The sequence below is a fragment of the Macrotis lagotis genome, chromosome X, assembly GCF_037893015.1.
Source record: "Macrotis lagotis isolate mMagLag1 chromosome X, bilby.v1.9.chrom.fasta, whole genome shotgun sequence".
Classification (NCBI taxonomy): domain Eukaryota; kingdom Metazoa; phylum Chordata; class Mammalia; order Peramelemorphia; family Peramelidae; genus Macrotis; species Macrotis lagotis.
In genome coordinates this window covers 608,787,070-608,813,520 of record NC_133666.1, presented here as the reverse complement: position 1 = coordinate 608,813,520, position 26,451 = coordinate 608,787,070, and the positions used below count along the sequence as shown (strand labels likewise).

General features: G+C 34.4%; 1 protein-coding gene across 2 annotated transcripts in view; it reads left to right on the top strand.

Annotated features, from left to right (window-relative positions):
- Positions 1-26,451, top strand: part of COL22A1 (collagen type XXII alpha 1 chain) — a 665,867-nt gene that overhangs the window by 359,753 nt on the left and 279,663 nt on the right. For both annotated transcript variants that reach the window (XM_074202703.1, XM_074202704.1), the window contains exons 17-22: positions 5,291-5,344; positions 6,249-6,293; positions 9,686-9,730; positions 11,285-11,314; positions 12,104-12,157; positions 17,453-17,506. In XM_074202703.1, the coding sequence (XP_074058804.1) occupies positions 5,291-5,344; positions 6,249-6,293; positions 9,686-9,730; positions 11,285-11,314; positions 12,104-12,157; positions 17,453-17,506 (282 nt within the window). The remainder of the gene's footprint in view (positions 1-5,290; positions 5,345-6,248; positions 6,294-9,685; positions 9,731-11,284; positions 11,315-12,103; positions 12,158-17,452; positions 17,507-26,451) is intronic.

Below are 26,451 nucleotides of genomic sequence, written 5' to 3'. Positions count from 1 at the left end.
AACCACAGCTTAATTAATTAATTGCTTGTTAAGCTGAAAGTATTATCAAAGTACCATCACAGATTGATTATTTGATTGCTTGATTGTTTCATAAGCAGCATTACCTCAAAATCACTAAGTACCTTCCCCTCTTCTGTCTCATTAGAAATATACTTTTGAAGAATTTTGAATTGCATCAAATTATAATAATTTTTATCTTCTAAGGACCCACAACCCTCATGAGTGAAAGTATCATCCAAAGCCAAATCATTTCAATAACTATTTGTTCTCCTCCTCCCCAAAATACTTTCTCCCACACTTCCCCTCATTCTCTATCTAGGGTACTTAATCCTTTGTTCAGTAAAGTGTGGATTGAGTCCAACCCTGATTTAAATAATTAAGAATCTCCAAATGCTCTATTAATGGGACAATCTGAAGGTCTCAGTTAATAATTTTACTATTGGTTGTAAGTTATGGGAGACACTGATTCAGTACTGCCCAGTTTATGATGCCCTCATCAGAGAAAATGCTAAGCTTTGTGAGAACAGAATTAAAGTAGGTCAAAAGGAACTGTGCCATTGAAGTTTAGAGTAACCACCCCTACTTTTCATCAGGGATTTTGTGTCAAACTTATTAATGTCATCTTGGACATTAGTCTAAGTCTAATCTCTTCAATTATATTAGACCCTTCAATTATCCTAAAAGAAGTACAATTCTCAAGAGTTCTAAGAGTTATATCTTTCTTTTTAAGACTGTATATAATTTGATGGTCTTGACTAATGTCTTGTTTTGTTTTATCCTTCCCGTTTTCATTTACCTTTTTCTGCATCTCTTGAGTCATGTATTTGATGATTGAATTCTCTGTTCAGTTCTGGACTTTTTGTCAGGAAATATTAGAAGTCCTCTGTTTCATTGAACATCAATCTTTTCCTTTGAAATTATATGCTGAATTTTGCAGGGCAGCAAATTCTTGTTGTAATCCCAGGTCCTTTGCCCTCTGATATATGATATTCTAGGTTCTCTGGTCCTTCAGTGTTGAGGCTTGTAGGTCCCTTGTGAGTCTGATTGTGTTTCCTTTGTATTCAAATTGTTTCCTTTTTGCTACTTATAGCATTTTCTCTTTTATTTGAGAGTTCTGGAATTTGGATATAACATCTCTTAGAGTTTTTAATACTAGGGTCTCTTTCTAGAGGGGTTCTGAGTATTCTTTCAATGGCTATATTGTCTTCTTGTTTTAGCAGATTTGGATAGTTTTCCCTGATAATTTCCTGCATGTTGTTTTCAAGGCTCTTTTCTGAGCTAGGTTTTCTGGTAGTCCAATGATTCATAAACTATGCTCCTGTATCTATTTTCCAGGTCATTTGTTTTTCCTAAAAGGTACTTTACATTTTCTTCATTTTTTTAAACTTTTTATTTTGTTTGATATAATCTTCTAGTCTTCTAAATTCATTGATTTCTGTTTGTTCAATTCTAATTCTTACAGTTTTATTTTCTTCAATCTTCTTTTGTGTTTCCTTATCAAGTTCATTAGATTTACTTTTAAAGGAGTTGATTTCTTTGGAAAATTTTACATAATTTACATAATTTCTTTTTTCCATTTTTCTTCTTCCTCTCTTCTTTGCTTTTTAAATTCTTTTTAAAGCTCTTCTATGGGGGTGACTAGATGGTGCAGTGGATAAAGCACTGGCCCTGGAGTCAGGAGTACCTGGGCTCAAATCGGTCTCAGACATTTAATAATTACCTAGTTGTATGGCCTTGGGCAAGCCACTTAACCCCATTTGTCTTGCAAAAAAAAACATTAAAAAAACTCTTCTATGAACTTTTCGATTTGAGTCCAATTCATAGACATCTCCAGGGAATAACTTTTTACTGATTTCTTCTTTCAAGATGGCATTGTCATCATCATTCTCTGCAAAGTAGTTTTCTATAGTAAATACTCTTTTAGGTTGTTTGCTCATCTTTGTTGTTTTAGCTCTGCTCCTGGGATATAGGGAGTATAGATCCAATCTTTTAATGCTGAGGCTGGGGTCTGATCCCTGACTTTTCCTGGATAAAATGTTGCCTATGCAGCCTAAGCCTTGTTTTTGCAGAGGTTTGTTTCCTCCTTTACATCCAGGTTCTGCCTATTCAGTAATTTGTTCCCAACTCATTCCTGTCTTTTGTCCCAGTATTCCCAGGGTTCAGACTTTCTTTGTGGTTAGGACTCTCCCTGCTGCCTTGCTGTATAGCTGCCAGGACCTAGACTGCACTGTGGTTTAAAGCTTCCTGCTCACTTTCCCCACTCTCCATTGACTTTCCCTTTTCTCCCAAAGAGATCTTCACTGAAGACCTTCACAATATCTACCACTGAAAACTTCTTTGGATCTTTTCCTTTTCTCAGTGAGATCTGAAGCTTTAATGTCAATGCAGAGGCTTCATTTACTTTTGGAATGGAAAAACTCCAGAAAAATTCCTCTAATTTGAATTTTTTAAACCATTGTGAATTAGAACATTTACTCATATGAATATAGATAGCTTTAATTTCTTCAACTGAAAGCTATATGCTCACATCTTTTGACTATTTATCAATTGAGAAATGATTAGTATTCTTTTAATTTCTCTCAGTTCCCCATATATTTAAGAAATGATATCTTTATCAGAAACATTATAAAAATTGTTTTTAGCCTTCTTTTTTCCTTCTAATCTTTTTTCCTTGAGTTTATGTAATATCGTTTTAATTTAATGTACTCAAAATCATTCATTTTGTATTTGATAATATTCCCTTAATTCTTATCAGAACATATATTCTTCAGGGGTGGCTAGGTGGCATAGTGGATAAAGCACCAGCCCTGGAGTCAGGAGTACCTGGGTTTAAATCCGATCTCAGACACTTAATAATTACCTAGCTGTGTGGCCTTGGGCAAGCCACTTAACCCTGTTTGCCTTGCAAAAACCTAAAATAAAAAAAAACAAAAAAACCATATATTCTTCTATTCTCAATAGATCTGTCAGTAAAACTATTCTATGCTTTCTTAATTTGTTTATGACATCACCCTTTCTGTCTAAATCATGTATCCATTTTGAGCTCCTCTTGGTATGAGATGTTAGTCTATGCCTACGTTCTGCCATACTGTTTTCCAGTTTTCCCCATCAGCTTTTGTCAAAAAAGGTGAGTTCTTAGCGCAGGAAATGGAGGATTTAGGTTATCAAACAATAGATTGCTATATGCATTTACTACTGTATCTGGTATGCCTAACATAGTCCAGTGATCCACTATCTATTTCTTATCCAGTATCAAATAATTTGACGATTGGTGCTTTATAATGAAGTTTTAAACCTGGTATAACGAGGTCACATTCCTTTGCTTTTTCCCCCCTTAATTCCTCATATATTCTTGACCTTTTGTTCCTCCAGATGAACTTTGTTATTTTTTAGCTATATAAAATATTTTGTTAGTTTGATATAACACTGAATAAGTAAATTAATTTAGGTAGAATTGTCATTCTTATTATATTATCTTTGCTTCCCCATGACTACTTGATATTTTTCTAAATGTTTAGATATGAATTTATTTGTGAACAATGTTCTGTAATATAGTTCATATAAATCCTGGGCTTGGCGAGTAGACTTCCAAAATTTTTTTATAATATATAGTCATGCTAAGTGGTATTTCTCTTTCTATCTTTTACTGATGGGTTTTATTAGTAATATACAAAATGCTGATGAGTTTATGGGTTTGTTTTATATCCTGTTACTTTTTTAAGTTACTAATCATTTCAAAAAGTTTTTAGTTGGTTTTCTAGACTTCATTGAATATTTCCTCATATCATCTGTAAAGAATGAAAATTTTTGTGGCCTGTTCTAATTCTTTCAATTTCTTTTTCTTCTCTTATTGCTAAGGCTAATATTTCTAGAACAGTAATGAATAATAATGCTGATAATGGGCATCCTTGTTTCACCCCTATGATATTTCAATTGTATTTTTTCAAAGAAATTATATTCTTCAGTGAATTTTTTTCTTCCTTTTCCAAGTTGTTGATTCTTTCTTGTATTACTCTCATTTCTTTTCCCAATTTTTTTTTCTATCTCTCCTATTTGATTTTTAAAATACTTTTTTTCGTGCACTTCCAATGAGACATTTTGGATTTGAATCCAGTTCATATTCCCTTTTGAGCTTTCACATGTAGGTATTTTGATATTGTTGACCTCTTCTGAGTTTGTGTTTTCATCTTCACTCTGCTAATGCCTTGTCCACTGTGCTGAGGTTGCCAATCCTGCTGAGGCCATGCCTATTATGCCCTAGATTCCGGGGCTGGCAATTTGCCTTCTGATGTTGGGTCTGGAGCCCTCTCGGCTAGTTTGCTCTTCCACTGGTCTGTTGAGCCAGGACTGAGGGGCTTTAGATGATCTGCACTCTGGCTAAGCTGTGACTTACCCATTACCTTCTAAGCAGAGATTTGTTCCTTTATATCCAAGTGAGACAGACTTTTCCTTAAGTCTTCCTAAATTATCTTAAGCTGGAAAATTGTTTCACACTTTTTGTAGATTCTGTCACTCCAGAATTCATTTATACGTTTTGTTCAATATTATTTCCAAGGGAAACTGGGGAGAGCTCAGGCAACTTCCTGACTTTTCTTCTTCATCTTGACTTTACCTCTAAATGAGCACTTATTAAGCAACTACTATGAGCTTACTCCTGGAGGGACAATGACAAAAACGTATTCATCCATGCTCTCAAGGAACCTACATTTTTTCAGAGGAGATAAACATAAGTATATGACATACAACATATATTTGAATATTACAATGAATGCATGACAGTTTTTTGGAGGGAAGACACTATTAGCTGGGAAGATCAGCAAAATGTCTAATGATTTATAAGCTGAGCTTTGAAGAAAATGATCAATTCTAGAATGCAAAGGAGGGGACAGAATACATTGTATGCATGAAGGACAGGCAGTTCTTACAAAGGTCTAGAATAAGAAGATAGATAACTCAGGTCTCTGGTCAATATTCTAAGTTGTAGTAGATTGCATACTACACCAAAGGAGAGAATCCCCACATTTGGTCTCCTGAAAATATTGAAGAAAGGATAATATGTCTTTTTTGGAAGTGACATCATAAAAGTCCAGAATGATTTTTAGATCATTAAAAGTTATTCTGGGCAGAGATCATATAATTGTCTCAAGTTTATATCTCTTCTTGCATCTGTTTTGCTACAGACATATAGACTGCTTATTTGGTATTTGTTATATTAATTTGTAACTATAATGGTTCCTTAATTATATCCTCTGTCAAAGCATCATCATTTGTTTATCCTTTGTTTTGTCAGGGAGAGAGAGGCCTAGATGGATTCCCTGGGAAGCCTGGAGAAGAAGGGAAGCAGGTACATTGACTCTGAACTACATCTCCCATTTCCAGTGGTGACTGAATGGTGGAAAGGAGCGGCTTGTCTCTGGCAAGAGACACTAGAGGAATGGGACAGATATCCTGTCCTTTTCCCTCTAAGCTAAAAGTGCCTTTTAGGTCTAAAAATGGCAGCAACCCTCTGGTGCCAAGTACAAACATCCCACTTAAACTTATTTGGATCCTTTCCCTTATCTGTATGGGTCTGCTATCACTTTTCCAGGTGATAAGTCTCTGAATTCTTATACTTTTTCACTCTAAGACTTGTCTGAAGTTGTGTCAAAGCAAGTGTATTTGTTTCATGAAGGGCCCGAAAATTCAGGATGCATTTTGATCTGATGAATTATATTGTCCTTTCAATTCTAAATATTTTATTTTAATCCAAATATATTATTTTAGTCCAAAGGGATCTTAAGTACCACTCATCACAATTTAGAAGTATCCACATATTCTTCATACATGTTATATGTTCTAAATATCTACCAATACATATATTCATAATCACTTTCTCACAACTCTATTCAAATATTGTAATCTCAGGTATGTCTGAGTGATCTGGAAATGGGAAAAGAAAGAAGCAGAAATCAACTTAGATTGGGAATCTTAAAAATCAAGGCTGAGATTAGAGGATAGCCATGCTTATTTTGATCAACCTCAGTCCTAGAGTTATGCAGATCTATCACAATGACCAGAACTTTATTATCTCAGGACAAAGGGAAACTTAAACTCTGATGGATGCAGCAATGTTGTTATGTCACACTGGGTTATTTCTCTGACTTGTAGTCTAATCACAAATTCACTCTGCCATTGAAGTCATTTGCTTCATCCTATAATAAAATAGAGCCTTCATCTTCCCCCATAATAATTAAATGCTCTTTTTAAAGGGTATTCCTGGCACTCCAGGTGTGACTGGTCTCCAAGGAGAAAAGGTAAGTAGGGTCAACTCACAGGAAACTTTTTTCTTTTTTGTCAAACAGATTTAATTAATTCTGTTTATTAGATGTGTGTGTGTGTGTGTGTGTGTGTGTGTGTGTGTGTGTAAAACCCTGAAGTAGAAAGCAAAAACATAATCCCATTTTACAGATGAAGAAAATAACACTTGACTTAGAAGAGGTTAAGTAATTTAGCCACAGTTTTTCAGCCAGGAAGTTTAAAAACCTGAATCCCAAATCTAAGTCTGCTATTAGCCCAGTATTCTTCATTGGTCCAGCATCTTCCATATGATGCTGACTCACAGACAATTGGTCAGATACATTTTTTTGAATGTAGGACTTTAAACTATCAAAAGCTTATATTAGAGTTTATTTTTTTGAACCTGGAAGAAAGAATACATCTCTGCTAAAAGCTGTGAGTCAAATTTCAATTTAGTAGCATTCATAGGAAAAAGAACAAAAAGTTGCTTTAGAGACCATCTTGTACAAAACCCTCATTTTACAGATGGAGAAATTAGAGTCCAAGAAGCTTAATAACTCACCTGAGATCATACATGCAGGAACAGCTGAGGAGAAGATTGAACACATGCCCTTTGACTCAAACAAATTGCTCATTCTATTATACCATGTGGATGATTATTAAATGCCTACTATTTACAAGAAACTGGGAAAAATATTTATCCCATATTTCTATTGTAACACAATGTTTATAGAAGGATATTTTCACTACAATTCTGTGTAAAAAAGGAAGTAAAAAATGTCAATCTTAACAAATGATTTCACATAAAAGTCAATGTCAGTTCCTACAGTTCTTAGTATACATTGTTATTTTTCAGATCTGTGGTTGTACAAGGTATGTTGATATGTATATTTTCCATCAATGGAGATCTCATAAATGCAAAGCTCCTCCCACTGTTTCTGTTATTATTACTACTACTGCTATTACTATTATTATTTGTACAAACTAGGGGGTAAAGTAGATAGAGTTCCAGACTTAGAATCAGAAAGACTCATCTTCATGAGTTCAAATGTGACTTCAGAAACTTACAAGCTGTATGACCCTGGGCAAGTCACTTAGTCTTCATTGCCTCAGTTTCTTCATCTGTAAAATGAATCATAGAAGGAGTTGACAAACTAGTATCTATGCCAAGGAAACACCAAATGAAGTCACAGAGAGTTGGACATGATTGAAAAGATTCAACAACAATGACAATAATTATCATTATTGACCCATTAAATTATAAGTTCCTTGAGGAAAAGAATTGTTTTTTTGTTGGTTATTTTGCCTTTTTAAAAAATCTCCAATGCTTATCCTACACTGCCTACACATAGTAGGAATTTAATTAATGTTTGATTAATTATTATTATCTATTCTTTCCCACTTACCTCTCTAGTCATCCACTGTGAGTTACTTTGACTGAAAAAGCATATAACACAGTAACCAAACTTTTTAGGGCAAACTTTTTTCTTCAGGTAGATTGGTTTCCAGACAATAACCCTACAGACCATCAGTGGCATGTACTTGAACTCTGCCACTCCAACAACATAATCTTTGCAAAGCCAGGGTCACTTCTGTGCCACAAGTTGACATATGAGAAGTAGGTTAGTAGAGGTACTATCAGCATACACTCAGAAAACCCCCATTGGTGCAAGAATAGGAACTGGAAATGTTTTTATTCCCTTCAACCTCCCCCTTGTCTCACTACACCTCTGTTTAATTATCCACTGCTCTTACAAGGTATTTTTAGGGATGTGTCTTACATTGTTATTTTTAAAATAGCTATTAAACCTAGAGACTCATGATACCTCTCGAGGCTGGTGTCAAGTTTTTAATATACTCTAAGCAGTTACTTGACAGGGAATGCAAAACCCTAAAAGAAACTATTTCACTTTGAGTCACTAAGTAGAGAGGGAATGATACTTGAAGTTCAAAAAGCAAAGAGGCAATTATCCTAGTCTCTGTTACATTCTACATTACCATTGTTTTACAAATTGACTTCCAAGCACTCTGCCATTTTGAACATTCTTGTTCTTCCTTTCACTTGGGGAAACAGATGAGGCATTATTGCTGCTCATAAAACAGATGCTGAAAAAATTCCTTCTAATGTCATTCTGGAAATTTTACTGGGGAAATAAGCATACTAGAAACTTTCAGGTAATAAGGTTCATTGCCATTAACTCTGAGAGAAGAAAATATAATCACAAAATTAGAGTTTAGGATGGGACTTTCTCCTATTTAATGCAATCTATAATTCAGAATTAGTGGCAGAGTAGAGTCCAGAATTTAGAACATAGATCAATTACTATGATGCCAAATATTATCAGATTCAATGTAGTACATTAGAAAAAAAGGCTAAATTTAAAATCAGATCCTTGCTTTACCATTTGGTTGATTAAATAACAAACATTTACTAAATATTTACTAAGTTTCAGGTACTAAGATAATCAAAAGAATAAAAAAGAAAATGCAAAAAAATCATCTGGGACCCCAAAGAGTTTATATTCTAATGACATGTCACTTAATCTCAATTTTCTTTATTTGTAAAACTGAGTGATTTGGACTGGATTACCAACCATAGTTGCTTTGAACATTATAAACGAAGCCTTAGTTTTTTTTTTTATTTACTACCTTTATGATCTTGGACAGGTGCTTGTTTGGTATTTGCTACCTCTGTGATCCTGGACAAGCTGAGGCTTCCTGGATCTCATTTTCTGTTTATATATCATGAGAGAGATTTGGAATAGTAATTTCTGAGATCCAAGTCTTCAATCTATGATTGACCCATAATTTTCAAAATTAAATTTGATTGATTGCATGTCCTAAGAAAGTTTTGAAGTGAATCATTAAGTTGACATGCTTGCTATAATATATTCTTTATGCTCTTTGCCTAACCAAGACAGAGTGATTTACTCTGCTTAAATTCTTTATAATGCTTAAACAAGCTGGCATGCCCAAAGTCTTGTTGAGAATTGAGATGTTTGATCTATCATCCTCTGGATAAGCTTTAAATTGGGGAATCTTAGAATAATTGTCTCTTTACATTGGAAGGGGATGTTATGGATCTATTCCAAACCCCATTCCATGTATATCATCCCCTCTACAATATCACTAACAGGTGGAACAGATTTATAGTCAGTAGACTTGGCTTGGCTCCTAGTTTGTCTTTTTACTAGTTTGTTAGGTTGAACAAAGATTGTATGTGCCATAGTGGCAAGCATTCTCAATCCTTGCTCAAGAGTTTTGAAAGACAAAAAAAAAGAAGACTATGCTCTGGGTTTTTTTAATTAAAAAAAGCAAAGCTTACACATACAATACAGCAAAAACTAGAAGGATATAATGTAATAGACACATCAAAAGTTACTTTCTAATAACGTGTTTCATTACACAGGGTGAAGTTGGACCACCAGGGCCACCTGGTATACCAGGTTCTGTGGTAAGTATTCTTGTCTTTGGGGTGGGAAGGGGTGAGGTGGGAGGGTGTCACAGACTAAATGAATGATTTCATCAATATAAAAATTGCTTGAAGAGGAACTTCATCTACCAGAGATCAACAACTTGCCTGTCATTTCAATTCTTAATGGATTGTCTGGGACACAGAGTGATTTAGTCACTTATACATCCATGGTCGCAAAGTCAGTTTTCATTAACAGTCAGATTTTGAACCCAGTTGTTTATGACTCCAGGACAAATCCATCACAATTGTGCTTACTGCCTCTTAGATTAAGCCATAGACTCATAATATCTTGGGCTCATAGAATCTTACAAGTCCTTTGGGTTTATCCAATAATCAAAAACAACCCAACCAGGGATTTCTAATAGGCTGGTCATCCAACCTTGGCTGAAATATTTTCAGTGTTGAGAGGCTAAATTGATGTGACAGGAGGTTGCCCTGTTGCTTAACAGATTTGTTAAATCATATCAATTCTTTCTTATATTTAGCCCTATATGATTGCTTCCTATTACCACCCATTTCCTTAGCTGCATTTCGACAACTCCAGGAGAGAAAGGAAGGAGGAGGAGGAGGAAGAGCAGAGGAATTAATGTCTAAATCAATATAAATCTGTCAGTCAGTAAACATGTATTAAGTGGCTATGATGTGCCAATTCTCAGTAAAGGGCTGCCCTGAAAGAAATGAAAGGAAAATCATTAAGAATAAGGATAAATGGATTAACTTTAACCAGGAAGAAGGGAGAGAGAATGAGGAAAAATGCAGAAGATTTGGGGTCATTTTAAAGTTTGTAGAAGAATTGAAAATGCTCAACAGTCCTTAGTAAAATAGGAAGCAATACCATTTGCTAATAAAGTTAGAAAAGGGATGGAGTTAGCAGCTGAACATTTAAATAAATATTATAGACAATGTTATTGTCAATAAAATATGACCCAAAGGTTGACCTTGTGATTAAAATGGTCTGCCTGAGGTCAGATAAGACATAATTGGAATGACCTCAATCAACATGATTTCTGAACCCCCTTCAACAGCTCTTGGTAACTATGTTGGGGGTAAGGAGAAAAGATGATGTTAGGCACCATCTAGGTGAGAATACTTAGTTAAGCAGGAACATTAGAAGGTCACATAATCAGAGATTCAGGAAAAAGGAGAGTTGTCATGGAAGTGATTATATACTAAAGGAAGATTGTCAGGGATAGGAAGGAAAGCTAGAACTGGAGTAAGAAACTAGAAGGAGAGAAGTAGAGGGATCAAGGCAATTATTCATTTTTATCTGAGTACCTTTTGGCCTGGGATATTTATGGTCATGAAATGAACCCCAGGTGGGTGAAAATTTCCAGAGAAAGCTCATTAATTCAGGTTACAATAAGGACAAAAAGTAAGTGTTGGGAGAGAGAGGATGTAAATCCTAGGCCTGATTGTGTGGACTGGACAGAGAAAAACCAGGTAGACTTTGATCCTAGTGGATCTTGGCATGTGTAGCATTTCTAAAAATATAGTAAATTGAAGCTTCAACTGATTCCTGGTTTTATCTTTCAGGTGCAGAAGGAGGGCCTGAAAGGAGAACAAGTAAGGGAAATTGTTATCTTTACCTTATACATTATTTATGAAAATAGATGAGACCTGATAGTGTGACTGACTCAACTACTCTGATCTGGGATATTGGTTTGCAAAAATATGCAGACTCAGGATTTAACTGGAAATAGTTTAATTTGTCTTTGGTGGGAAAATGGATTGTTTTCATAATGGTAGAAATTCCAACTCCAGAAAATAATATCAGTAAAGGGAACTGACTATTGGTTGAAGAGAGTTTTGCTGTCACTTTCACTTGGAATGGCCTTGTGGCTTCAAGAAATGTATTTGGAGCATAAAGGAACCAAATAAACAAATTTTGTCTAGGTGTTGTAAGACCTCCTAAGACTCTTCCTAGGTTGTCTGGGTTTTGGACCCTACTAAGACTCTTTGTAATTTTCTTTCAGTACTGACCTTTTAGGAATCTTAGATTTCTTCCTACCCCTTAGTGTTAACTTCAATTGTTTATAATATAGTTATTAAAGCCTTTAGCTAGATGTTCAGAGAACAGTAACTGATGCTAAGGGAGATGCAAAATTTAAATCTGACACTTGCTCTTAGGAGCTAGTAATCTAATAGGATAGGATAGTCACACCTATTTGTAATTTCCCCCCTCTTCCTTCTTCAAGCCTCTGAACAAAGCCTCTATACCTTCTGTGTTTAAGGGTTCTAGTATATCTGGATTACACTTTAGCATGGAATTGCTAATTGGGAAATGCTAGAATCTATTTTTTATTTTGCTTTTATTTCATTTTTTAAAAAATTAATTTCTTATTGTTTTAACAGGGGGCTCCAGGACCGCGTGGTCATCAGGGCCTAACTGGTCCTCCAGGGGCTCCAGTAAGTCACTCAATTTCCTTTCATCTTGATCCAAACAAACTTTAGTTTGAATATTTCTATATCTATATAATTTTATTTCTACATCTACTACTATACCTGTATAATTTATTTGTAATGAATTTTAAGTCTTATGGTTTTTTTCTACAAGACACTTTCTTTAATAAATAGAAGGCACAATTAATCATAATATAAACTGCCTGAGGGCAGGCTGTTATTCAGGCAGTTTATATTATTACATCCCAGTAGCTAGGTGGCACAGTAGATAGAGTATTGGTCCAGGAGTCAAGAAGATTGGTTCAAATCCAACCTCAAACACTTGATACTCTAGCTGTTTGATCTTGGGCAAATCACTTAACCCTAAATGCCTTGTATTCAGGGCTATTTCCAGTTGTGCTGATTTATATCTGGCCACTGGACCCCTCTCTCTGGAGGAAGAAGTGAGGTTGGTGACTTATCATAGAAGCCCCTCACTCAAATCCACATCACATGCATGTCATGGCATCATCTCTCTGATGTCATGGTCTTCTTTGAGAATGAAGGAGAAACAACACACAACAACACTATGTCCCAGCCATTTGTTGTGCTAAACACTTTAGATCTGAAAACATTGCATAACAATCTGCCCTCCAGGATATTATATTATGCTCTATCATGGCCTTCCATTAGTTAGTTTCTTGTAATAGAAAGAACATCAAAGTTAAAATTAGAAAATTTGGGATTGAATCCTTTCATCTCTGCTTACTAGTTATAAGATCTTATATAAGTTACTTACTTTTATCTATAAGATCGCTTAGTCTCTATCTGAAATAGCTTGATTCCCCAGTAGTATCAAGTAGCTCTTTATTGGTTTGCCTTTAGAAAATTTAATAGAATTAGATGCCCTCAGAGTCAAAAAGAATATCAGAGGACATTTCTGTTCATACAAATAATACTTCACCATGTCCCCTATGTCTTTGATCCTTATAAAACCATTTGACAAAGACAATGACAAATGGCAATTTGACAAACAAGAAAAAGTACTTTCCACAATCATCTACCTAATCATATCATACCCAAGCCTCAATGAGCCAACATCTCTTGACTTCTGATGTCAAATCAAGATGACTAAAGGAAGAAAGAAACAAAATTGAAAGCAGGGTTCTCCTCAATGGACCTTATTAATAATGAAATAAAAGTTTAGGTAAATATTTTTATGCTAACCCCAGATTGGTGTGATAATATGGGTAAAATATCTCCCAGGCATTTGAATCACTCAAGGACAAAACCATTTCCTCATTTCACCACAGACACCTTGAGAAACTGTTATATTACTGAGTGACCAGTTGACCCTATGGACATATTTTTTAGACTCCTTTTTGAGGGGGCTAAAAGCAAATCAGTAAATACTTCAGAATTGCAGATCCTAGGATAAGAAATGGTGAATGAGTTAAATTACTAAATAGACTCCTGCTTACTTTTGGTTGATCTAATCAAGCCTCTGGCTGTCCTTCCCTTCCTTGTTTTCAGATTAGTTTATTTTTTTTAGGGTTTTTTTTTTGAAAGCAAATGGGGTTAAGTGGCTTGCCCAAGGCCACACAGCTAGGTAATTACTAAGTGTCTGAGAACTGATTTGAACCCAGGTACTCCTGACTCCAAGGCCAGTGCTTTATCCACTAGGCCACCTAGCCGCCACCTAGCCACCCCCTAGATAAGTTTATAAGATGAAAAGGAATCCCCAACAAAGACCAAGTGGCTAAGGTCCTAAGCAAGGGGGGGGGGGAGAACAAAACAGAGATTTCTGGTTGTATTTTTTAAGGGTTAGCAATCATTCATCCAAAGAAGGCTGCATACCTGAGTAAAACTATTTCTGTGTGATTCAGAGAATTAAACTTTAATAATAGCTAATAGTAATCATTATCATTTTCATGGTACTTTAAAGTCTGCAAAGACCTTTAAAATTATATAATTTTATCTTTATAACAACCTTTTTGAGGTAGAAGGCATTATTATCCCTATTTTACAGATAAGGATACTGAGGAAAATGTAGATAATAACATGGCTCTAGAAGTGAAAAGTGGGCCAGAGACTGATGAGCTAGTTAAAAGAAAAATTGACCAATCAAACTCAGGAGACCATGATTAGGAATCCTAGTTCCTATAAGAAGAGGGAAAAAGTCAAAAGATATAGCTTGGGTTGGAGATGATTGGAAAGAATATAGTGGGAAAGAGGCTTGGCATGATAAGGTGAAAGCACACTGAACAGAGATTAAATGTCCAAGACTCAGAATCTGATTTTTGCTATGTACTAGGAAAGATCAGAGTAAAAGTACTATAATTAAAAAGTTTATTTATTTGTCCAAAATGCCTAATTGTTTAGTGGTTATATCCAAAGCAGACAGATAAGTATTTCTTTTCACCTTTGGAATGGTGGGGGTGGAGGGCAATGTTGCATATCATTTCATATTTTCTATTCAGTTCTAAACCTACCCATCTAGGAGACAATAAGATACAAATGCAATAGGGAAGACAGGAATGATCACAAAAGTTATAAATAGGTGATTCAATAGGTGAAAATGCATTAGGCAGTTACCCTGTTCTTGGAGATTGAAGTCTATTAAGGGTAGGCAAAACATAAAAGATTGTAAAGAACTGGTGATTAAAGAAGGGACTATTTGTATGGGTAGTTAGGGGGATACTGTCATTCTATCTTTGAAAATGAAGGACAAACAATAACAAAAACAAGTCAGTAAAATACCAATTCCCTTTTAGAAACCATGATAGAGGGGCCGCTAGGTGGAGCAGTGGCTAGAGCACTGGCCCCGGAGTCAGGAGTACCTGAGTTCAAATTTGGCCTCAGGCACTTAATAATTACCTAGCTGCATGGCCTTGGGCAAGCCACTTAACCCCATTGACTTGCAAAAACAAAAAGACCAATGATAGTATTGATGGAATTTCTATTCTCAGAAGTAGATATGGAATAGGAGCATGTACATTAGATTTCTGAAATAGCTGAATGGAATGTGAAACATGGTCTGGGACAGTTCAGTTGTTTAGATGTCTGCCTTTTCTCATTCAAGACTAGATTTAGAATGAGAGATTGTGAGTGGTTTTACAAGCAGATCTCCCATTTGCAGTGTAATCATAAAATAGTCATTTCACTTTAGCAGTTTCTTCATTTATAGGCTGAAGGCATTTAACTAAGGATCAATTGGATGACTATAATAGATACAATCATCAATACCTAATCTTTCTCTTAAACTTTTGATCTTATTGTATAGCCTTGGGTATTGCCTTTGAATAAAAAAGATCTTAGCATATGCTTGTAAAGCAATTCTTAAAAACTAGATATATTTGGCAGCTTATGAGGTTTCTCTCCAAAGTCCCTGCTCAACCTTCAAGACAATAATCACAGAGGATACCCAAAGTAAATAACCACTATGATACTTAACTCTGCCACTATGCTACTATTGTGATAATTTCTACCTTTTTTCTTCTCTGTTTTCCCAACACCATGGCAAAATGGATACATGGTTATGAGGGTTAATCTCAAAAACAACAAATATCAATTGAAAGGAGAGTTAGCATAAGTGAGAATCACCAAGTCTCATACTTGGAAAAAACCTCAATGGTAAACATAGAATTGTAGAAAGAAAACAAAATTTGAGATCAGGGAGACATGAATTTAATTGACACTTGTTTCTGACTGTGCTGGAAGGGAAAAAATGTTTTAGACTCAATTGAGAACTGTAATGATTTGAAATGGTTCCTTGCCAATTTTTTGGAGGGCACATTGAACCATCTGAACATAATGGCCACAATCCCCCCCCACTCCCTCTCTGGTGATTCTTTCAATTCCACCCTCCACACTACCATGATTATGTGATTTTGATCCTTTGTGAATCAGAAATAATCATTTAACCTTTCTAAGCCTCATTTCCTAATCTAAAAATGTGATAATAATACATATACAATCTATCTCATAGGACAAGTTGGGAGGCTGAACTGAAATGGTTAGTGTAATGTGCCTTGAAAATTTAAGAGTGTTATAAAAATGCAAGTTGCATGTATCTATTTTAACGTCTACCTCTGTAGGGATTCCCTCTTGCTGTGTTTCTCATAAGTAGTTATCTGACATCTTCATGAAGGCCTCCAGAAATAACAAACTTACCAACTCAGGAGACAAATCATTCCCATGCAGAGATATTTCAGTGATTCCAATAGCCTGGCATTTGAACTCCTTTACAGTCTGGTTGCCACTTAATTTTTCCATGCTATTTCATCCTATGTTTCAGCCAATCTGACCTTTTGGATATTCTCAGAACTTAGTATTCTGTCTTTCATCTCTGTCCTGAAAAATACTGCCTTCTCAATTTATTCTACCTCTCTGAAAGCCTTGCTTCCATCAAGTTCAGGAGCCACTTCATAGCTTAAGCCTTTCCTGATCTTTGCAGTCGTGTGTGTTCTTTTCTCCCTCTAATTATTCTGCATTACTTCATACATCTGTGCTGCTTCCTGCCAATGCCACACACTTAACATGAACTCTTAGAGATGGGACACGTGTTTGTTTTGTCTTTATAACATCAATGCCTAGAATTAACTAGACATTTAATAAATTTTTTTGAAGTAAACTACTCTATGTGTTAGAAAGATCTCCCCCCACATTATATTGAACAGATATTTTTATCTCTACATTTTTACCTATTATTCCTAGTTTTGACTTCTAGCTCTAAGCACTTAAATCCCCTTTTCATGTTAGTCCTTCAAATACTTGAATGGAGTTATCATGTTCCCCTTCCATCTTTGTTTTTTTTTTAGGCTAAACAGAATCAATTTCTTTATCTAATCATCTTCTCTTTCTAGTCCATTGCTCATCTGTTTCAGTGTCCTTCCTAAAATGAATTGAAAGCTGCATACAATACCCCAACTATGTTGTGAGGTCTTTATTGTAGCCCCACTCTTTGTAATTCACATGAATTCCATTAAAACCTTATGCTTTTTTATATGATGTTTCCCTGATTCTGTAGTTGATTATTTGAAAACAAGAGTAGAACTTAACATTTATCCCTATTAAATTTTATTTTGCTAATATCTTGTTGATCAATTTTCTCATTTACTACAGGATAGTATTTACTTGTACATCCAGGACTCATGTGTTGAACAAGAATAATAACAACAAAAATCAAATATGATTTAAAATATATGTATATACATATATACAAACATACATATATAACATATGTATGAATAATTATATATACATCTATTTATATATTCATATTTATTTTTCTATTACTATTTTCTGTTTTGTTTCCGAAAGGGTCCAATGGGTCCTGAAGGCAAAGAGGGACTTCCTGGTCCTCAAGGACAGCGGGTAAGTTGAATATTTACTTTTATTTGTGCTTCACTTCCATTTTATGATGCTTCTCTTGGGGAAAAGGTGCTGACATTAATACAGAAATGGAAATTCTTAAATTAAAAAAATGGGCTCTCTTGGTATTAAAGTTCTTTCTATCTTTTTCTCCTTCTTTTCATTAAGGAATTAAAATGGAAAATATGATAAATCAAAAGTATCATCATATAATATGTTGATGTTATAGGATTTTGTCCCATCACATTGTTGAGTCTTTATGCCCTAGGGATTTACTCTGACATTTACAAACGTTGGCTAGTTCAATCTTACTCACTTAGGACTTAACATACATGACTTTCTAAGCTATTTATCTTTATTTATACAGACTTATATAATTATAGCATTCTCAAGCTAAAGGATAACTTAGAGATGATAATTTTATGGATGATGGAATGGAAACAGAGTGAAGTATTCATGAATTATTGAGTCTTGAACACGGGTTACTTGCCTCCTAATCCAGCACTTTTTTTCTGTTATATACTTTCCCCCTCTGTTCGTGTAAATAACGTTTATATTCTTTCAGTAGAAGTAGCCCATGATATGCTTATTTATATCTGTAGCAGTAGTTACAACAATGTCTTTGTCCCCTTCCCCCCAAAAAACTTTCTTGATAAATAATGATGTTGGTGCTTATGGTTCCAGCACAGAAAGAAGCTCATATTAGCTATCCAAGTTGTATATCAGGCCTTTTGAATTTCAAATCAAGTTGACAAGTATCTTTATCTTAAGAGTATTTAAAGCTTCCTTACTTTCATAAACAGGCGTCAATCTAGGGAACGTAATGGTTTGCAAAATATGGCAAGTGACATACTTCCCAGAGAGAGTATAAAGTTGAGAAATCAAGCAATAGCCTGACTCTGTCATCAACACCCTGATGACATGCGCAAGTCACTTAACTTCCCTCTGCCTCAGTTATTTTTTTTAACTAATCAAAACAAAAGATAGATAATTATTATTTGAGAAGATAATGTAGGAGAAAGAGGACAAATGCTGAAACATTTGTACCAAATATGAATATTTTACACATTAACCCAAAAATTATTTTTAAATTATTTTCTTTTCCTAAATTGAAAACTTTCATCTAGATAAGAATGAATCATATTTTGCTTTTATTAGTGAAGCAGAGAAGTTTATATTTTCCTAAGGAAAATTGACCTTGGTCACTATGATCTCAATTGAAATGGGCATTGTAATTTGTACAGACAACACAAATATAAAGAGATAATACAAATGGCTTCATTTGATAATTTATTGCCCCTATGTTCATGATTGTACTTGAGAGTTATAGATGAGGGAATTTTATTTATTTCTGTGGAGCATTGATTGAAGAGATTATCATTATCATCTCATTGTAATTTGTAGTAGGATATTTGAAAAATTATCAGTCACACACCACTAAGCTTGTCTATTATTGAGAGTGCTGGTCTACCTATGATCAGAGAGCTTTATCGCCAGGTTGTGATCACAGAATGATGAGGTTTTTGGTTATAAGTATATCTGAAAACTATATGCAGAGTTAATAGATCCCAGGTCAAAACTCTCTGACCTAGACCAACTCTTATTTGTAAAAGAAATAACCTCCACATCACCTTCAACTTATGGTTATCTAGCTGCAGCCAGAAAACCAACATGACAACTATGACACGGTGTAGTCCATTACACTGTTGACAATTTGTTTTCTTCTCTACTTGCTAAAATTTCTTTCTCAATTAACAGATAGATAGCCAATGCTAATCAGTTTATTAGCAAAAGACCAGGATGCTTTAGTGAACTGCAGATTCAATATCAGTCAGCAGTATGATATGGCAACTATGAAAGGTAAGGCAATCTGAAACTATAATGCAAGGTATAGGAAGGAGATGATAGTCTCACAATCCTATTAGGACTACACATGGACTACTGTTTTCAGCTCTGTGTATCATAGTTTTGGAAGGAAATTGATTACCTGGAGGATACAGGATTATGGGTTCCTTGATGAAGAGATGAAGAGGACATTAGAGACTATCACCCTAATTTAAATGAAGTGACCTACTTAGCATTTTACAATAAGTTAAATGAAAAGTGTACAGGAGCACCAAGATGCTCTGATATCATGATTTTTTTGTTTGTTTTTCTTGTTTGTTTTTCCTCATTTTCCCCTCCATTGTGTATTTGTTCTCTGGAGTACATTTTAAAGAAAGATTCTTTAACTATTGCTATCACTTGTTATTGGTAATCCCTAGAACCTGAAAGGTATATTTAGGTAAGAAAAACATACCACCCCCATTGGTGATACCAGATAATATATAATTCATTCTGTATCTAATAAACAACTGCCAGCTTGTCAAGAGGAATGATATGAATGTATTCTACTCTCATAGAATTTTGCACTCTTTCCTTGTTGCTTTCCTTTATTGCATAAATTTTCTCCCTATTCTGTTTATTTGATTCAAAACAAATTTTAAACATATCAGTTGACTTAGATTTCATCTCCCTTGTCTAATGCTGGGAGATGATTGTGGAAACTAACTCAAACTAATTAGGGCTGCTATTTGAGACATGTCTCCTGCCTACACACAATATAGAAGATGGTTTGAATTTTTCTTCCTTCACCTCCCCATGGAGGTGAACAGACTATAGACCATTTAGCATGATCCATACTTTGCTGACTGTGAAAGAAAAGAACTGAGCCTTACTGTTTTCCAGAGACTACAATGCTACTTACCATTTTATATTCTGTTGAAGGGGAAAATTGATATTTAAGAGAAGCATAAGAGTTTTCAATGATGCCTTAAACTGTGAATATAAGTATGTCTCTCCAATGATAGACTGAGGGGAGATCAAAGAAGATCTGTAATCATGACCTCATTTCTCTCTCTACATTATCTCTCCTGGTGATTCTAATCCACTCCTACAGTAAATGCTAATCAATGTTAGGATGAGCCAAGTGAACTGTTAAAGAAAAAAGATCATCTGAAGGATATAAATTTTCAAATAGTAGAAAAGTTTCCAAAATTCTTCTTTTACACTTTTCTTAGCTTAGCAGAGGTTCCTTTCATTTCTCAATCTGTGATCCTATGATTACCAAGGAAAGACTTAGACAATAATTGATGATATGTTTGAAAGTCTATATGTAACTGCAATTACCTGAATAATGGAAGTAGGTGAGATATTTATATATCTCTTTATTGTTGTGATAGAAGCAGCATGGTGGAATAGGAAGTATTTTGACTTGGGGGGTTAGAGAGTCTGAGTTTGAGTTCCAGCTTTAATATTTATTATTTTCTGAACTTGGGCAAATCATTTTTGTCTTTATCATATAAGGATGAAAGAATTGCATTTAATTAGTATTTGAGGTCCTCCCAAGCATTAAATCTATAAACTCATGATTATCATACTGAAATGGATATGATATTCGTATCACTAAGAATTACCTTTTAATTACTTCTTTATTATTTTGAACAAAGAAAATAACATGAGATGATAGACCGCTTGACTGAATAACCCAGTTCCTTGCTAAAAACATCTCTCGCTTCAAATATTCCTAAATGGTTTGGCCTAATGTTCTCTTTGCTATTATCAGTGGCTACCATTCATTTTACTTAAATGTATATAACACATTCTCCCTTACTTCCAGTATAATTTGAATACTTTGAGGAAAGGATAATTTTGAAGTCCAGAAGGTCAATTCAAACCTGAAAAGGAATTGCTTCTACTATATTATGATAAATAATTATAATGCCTTACATGCCTGAAATTCTGTGTGAAAGCTAAATACCAACATGCTATTTAGTTGGTACTTTTAAAAAATGCCTATTTCTATAATTCACATAATCTTCTGAGCTTATATTGCTACATTTAGAATTGGACCATTGCAAGCATTAATTTTCATAGTAGTTAATTGGGTGGAAAAAATACAGTTTATAGAAACTTGCCACACAGCTATTATCTGAAATTATAACAGAAGAAAAAAACAGCATTAACATTATTAATACAAAGAGGCATGAATATAAAAAGCACTGCTTCCTTTTCATTTAGTTCAACTGTTTAATTTTCTAATGGATCCTAGAGTAGCTGAGTGACTTAGCCAAGGTGAGACAAAAAAATTAGTAGAAATAAAACTAAAACCTAGTTGTCTTCTATTTCTAAGTCCAGTGTTCTTTCTACAATGCCAAAACTGACTCTATACATGAATATATCACCATTTCTAATCATTTTGTAACCCAAATTATTTCTTTGGAGTCTGGTACTTGTATTTTAATCCTAAAAGTGATTCCTTGCTATGGATAGTTCATGGACATGTCTTTTGACCTTGATTTTAGAACACATTATGGTTAAGTCGTTGTCTCTTGAGTTTTATGCATTGCAAAGTCAAAGAAAGAGTCTCCTCAATTCATGATGTAAAAAGACTTAATAATTAAAAAGAAACCCAAATACATATTTTGAAGGAGTTTGATGTAATAGAAAGATTTGGAGTTTGGAGACCTGGTTTTGAATCCTATTTCTGTTGCTTCCTAGCTAAGTATCTACTGATAATTACAGAATCTTAGTTGGAAGGTAGTATAGAAGACAAATAAATGTATTTCTAAATAGGAGTGCCTTCTATACTGTTTGAGAACACATGATCATGCAACATCAGCTTAATGACATTTGAAAGAGGAAGTACTCATTTCTTTCTGAGGTCACCTTTTAAACATTTATATAGCTCTATTTGTCAGGAAATTTTGTTGATTTTGTTGTCTTTCCTTATTATATTACCACCGAACTTTCAATTTGTAACTTCTATTCATTGCTTCTAGTTTTACAAAGCTATGAAGAACATGTGTGTTACCTCTTCCACATAACAGGTGAAGATATTTGACCTTACTTCTGAACTTCTAATTAACTTTTCTTTTTGCAAGCTAAACATTCCCAGTATCTTGAACCAGTCACCAGATAGAAATGGCACTCTCATTCCTCCATCTTCTTATTATGAATAAGTTCTTGCTCATCAGTATCCTTCCTAAAACATGATGTTTATAATAATATACAGTAAAATAAGTATTGTCTGACCAAAGGCAGAAGCTTTGGGTACTTTCTCTTTCTGGTCATGAAAGTTATGCCTCTCTTAATTCAGCCAAAATTGCATCAATCATTTTGGATATTTTTTTCATTGTTGTCTCATATTGAATTTGAAATCTTTGGGACCTTTTTTCACATTAACCATTTCCTAAATGTGAAAGTGAATTTTGTTTCTTTTGTTTAACTTCAAACATATGACTTTATCCCTAGTATGGGTCATCTTATATTCAACTCATCATTATAACCTGTCAAGATCTTTTGAATCCTCCTGACTCCATCATGTAATGATTTTGTTACTCCCTGTGCCAACTTCATATCATCTTAAAATCTGAAAAGTATTCCAGCTGTCTTCATTCAAGTCAGTGAAAAAATTTCAAACAGCACAGAGCCAAGAATGAATTCCTATAGATCCCTCTCCATGCTGCCATTATTGTCTAATCTTTGAGTATGACTATTCAACCAGCTAATTTCTACCTAACTAGAATATTTTCTAGCCAATGAACATTTATCTTGTCCACAACAAGACGATAAATAACCTTGTAAGAAGCTATGTTGAAATCTAGGCTGACTATTACTAGACGATATTCTGAATAGTCTAGATACTCTCTCAAAAATGAAATTGGATTTATTTGGTTAAACCTTTTCTTGATGAAACCATGCTGGATCTTTGTGGAAAGATAGATGTAGGGGAAAAAATGTTTTAACAGGACTTTCTGGGGCAGAGCCAAAATGGAGGTGCAAAGCTAGGAAGATCTGGTAGCTTTTTCCAAAAAGACTTTAAATGAAGCACCTAAACAGCTCCTAAAACTGCAAAACTCACAAAAAATAGATTGAAACAAGTTGTTAACCAGATATCATTAAGGAACTATAGTAAAGGTCTATCTCACATGGATAAAGGGGGAATATAGCACAGCATAGGCAGGAGAGAAAATCAGCACAAGGCTATTAGCCACAGTACAACTCTGGTCCATGTTCAGCAAGCCAGTGTTACAGTCGGCCAGCAGTGAGGGTCCTAATTCCAGATAAGAAGAAAAGAAGTTTAGAGCCCAGGAATACTAGAGCAACAGATGGGACTGGGTTGGGTTACGCTCACATAAGAAACAAACCACTAGCACCTGAAGCACCATAGAAAATGCTATAGAAAGACAGCAATCCAGGGTCCAGGCTCCTGGCTGCAACACAGTAAAATTTGCGACTGTGCTCCTTGTGCCACAGAAGAACTGAACTATCAAAATGAAAGAAATAAACACCCTCAAATCTTGAACCATAAAAGGCTGCTATTATAAGAGGGCCAATAATTGGCATCTCAGAAGACAAAGGAAGTGACAAAATAACCATAAGTGAAACCTCAAAGGGATTTTAAATTGGTCTCAAATCCAAAAAGATATCTTAGAAGAGTTCAAAAGGGATTTTAAAAAACAGAGAGAAAAAAGATAAATGGAGAAAAGAAATGACAGTAAGCAGGAATTTTGAAATATTGCCTGAAGAAGTCTGTACTTTTAAAAATAAAATTGATCAAATGGAAAAAATATCAACTTCTTTAATAGAAAAACTGACCAACTGAAAAAGAAATGTAACTTACCAAAAAAGTAAAATTAACCAACTGGAAAAGAAAACACAAAAGCTAAATGAAAAAAGTTAAATCTTGGAGCAGCTAGGTGACTCAGTGGATAGAGTACTGGCCCTGGAGTCAGGAGGACCTGAATTCAAATCTGCCTTCAGACATTTTATAATTACCTAGCTGTGTGACCTTAGGCAAGTTACTTAACTCAATTGCCTTGCAAAAAAGTAAAACTAAAAAAAAAGTAAAATCTTAAAAATGAGATTTGAACAAACGGAATCCAATGACACTATAAGACATCAAGGTTCCATTAAACAACCATAAGGCTGAAAAAAATAGAAGAAAATGTACCTCTTAGGAAAAGTGAGAGTACTAGGACAAAGAGTTTGGGTATAAACTGATTATGATATGATGATCTTTATGGCTCTTGCTAATTGTACTTGTATCAGGACAGTTGAAAGGAGTATACTTTGGTAGGGTTATGATTTCAGGACAGGTATAAAACAATTAAGACTTGATAAAAGGATTGTAATGGGAAAAAAAAAGTGGAGGCATTAGATAACAATTAGCCCCATGTCAAGAGGCACAAAGGACCTATAAGAGAAGGGGGAAAGTAGAGAGAGAATAAATGCTGAGTAAATTTTATTCTCAAGAAATTTGTTTCAAAGAGCTAATGATATACATTTCCAATTGGATTTAGAAATTTATCCAATACTACAGGGAAATTGAAGGAAGCAGGAAAAAAGACACTGTGAGGCAGGCAACTGTCAAAAAGCAAACATTGGTAAGGAGGGATAAGAGGGAAAAGAACAAAAGGAGTAGAAATAGGAGGAAGATAAGATGGAGGGCAAGAAAAAGTTCTTGCACAAATAAAACCATTGCAACTTAGAAGAAATGCAGAAAGCTGAGAAACAATTTTCACTTAGTGTTTCTGGAAAAATAATGAGAAGATGGACTTTGGAAAAGTCTGGAAGCACTTAGATGAACTGATGCCTGAGAGAAGTGAGTAGAACCAGGGGAACATTAAACATTAAACACATTAACAGAACCATTGTTAGATGATCAGCTATGGTGAATGCAGTAGTTTAGTTATCAACGGTAATCCTGAAAGACTTGTTATGGAAAATGTCATCCACATCCAGAGGAAAAAATGCTATAGATTCTGAATGTAGAGCAGAGCAAATATACAATGTTGCCTTCAAAAATTTATTTTATGTTGTTTCTTTATCTCATGATCTTTTTTTCTTTTAGTTCTAATTATTCTTTCACAACCTGCCAAATATGTTAAACATGGTTGTATGTGTACAACCTGTATTAGATTGTTCACTGCTATGGAGGGGGAGAAAAATGTAGAATTAAAAAGTTTGCAGAAGGATTAAGTGGAAAACTATCATTACATATCATTTGAAAAAAGAAAGAAGGAAGAAAAAGGTAAAAAGAAAGTTTAGTGACTTTAGGCAGGATAATATGATCAAGGAGTTAGAGCTCTAAAGAACTTCAGAGGCCATCTATTTCAAGTCTGTCAGTTAACTTGTAAGGTAATTACCCTAAAGTCATACAGCAAATAAATAATGATGGGAATTTAAATAAAATCATGATTCCAAATCCATTGTTCTTTTCATGGTACAATGATTATCCCATAGATATATAGAAAATAAGTGTCAGAAGTATAATCATGACATCAGAATTCACTTATTTTAAATATCATATTTTATACTATTTTTCAATATAAACAAATCACCATACCATACCCTGAGTATCATCTCTACAATCTTTAAAAGTTATTTTGACCATTTCTACTCTCCCAATGAATATACTTTCTAAGTCTTCCTTATTAGGAAGTTGATTAATTCATTTTCACAATTTTATATATCCTCTGTGTTTTGGTTTAGTTTCCAGTGTTAAATTAATCTTATTTCCTACCAAATATTATATTTTCTTGAAGAAAAAGATTTGGTCATATTTGCCTTTTAGGTCATTAGAGTACCTAGCATTATGGTAAATACATAGGAGGAACTCAATGGATCTTTACTAAATTAAAATTAATTTTAAAATGACTTCTTTTAAATAAAGAAGACAACAATATTTCAAAGATATTTTGAGGGATGTTGGCTGTTTTATTTATTTTCCAAATAGGAAATACTCTGAAGTGAATGGAAAGTAAATTTCCTCTTCTGCAGTGAGATTTTGCAAAAAAGAAATTGACTTTAAAACTTGTATTTTCATAAATGGCTTTCTGACCATTTCTACCTATTTATAAGACTTAAAATTGGGAAGGTAATTTGGGAAGTTAATTATCTTGTAT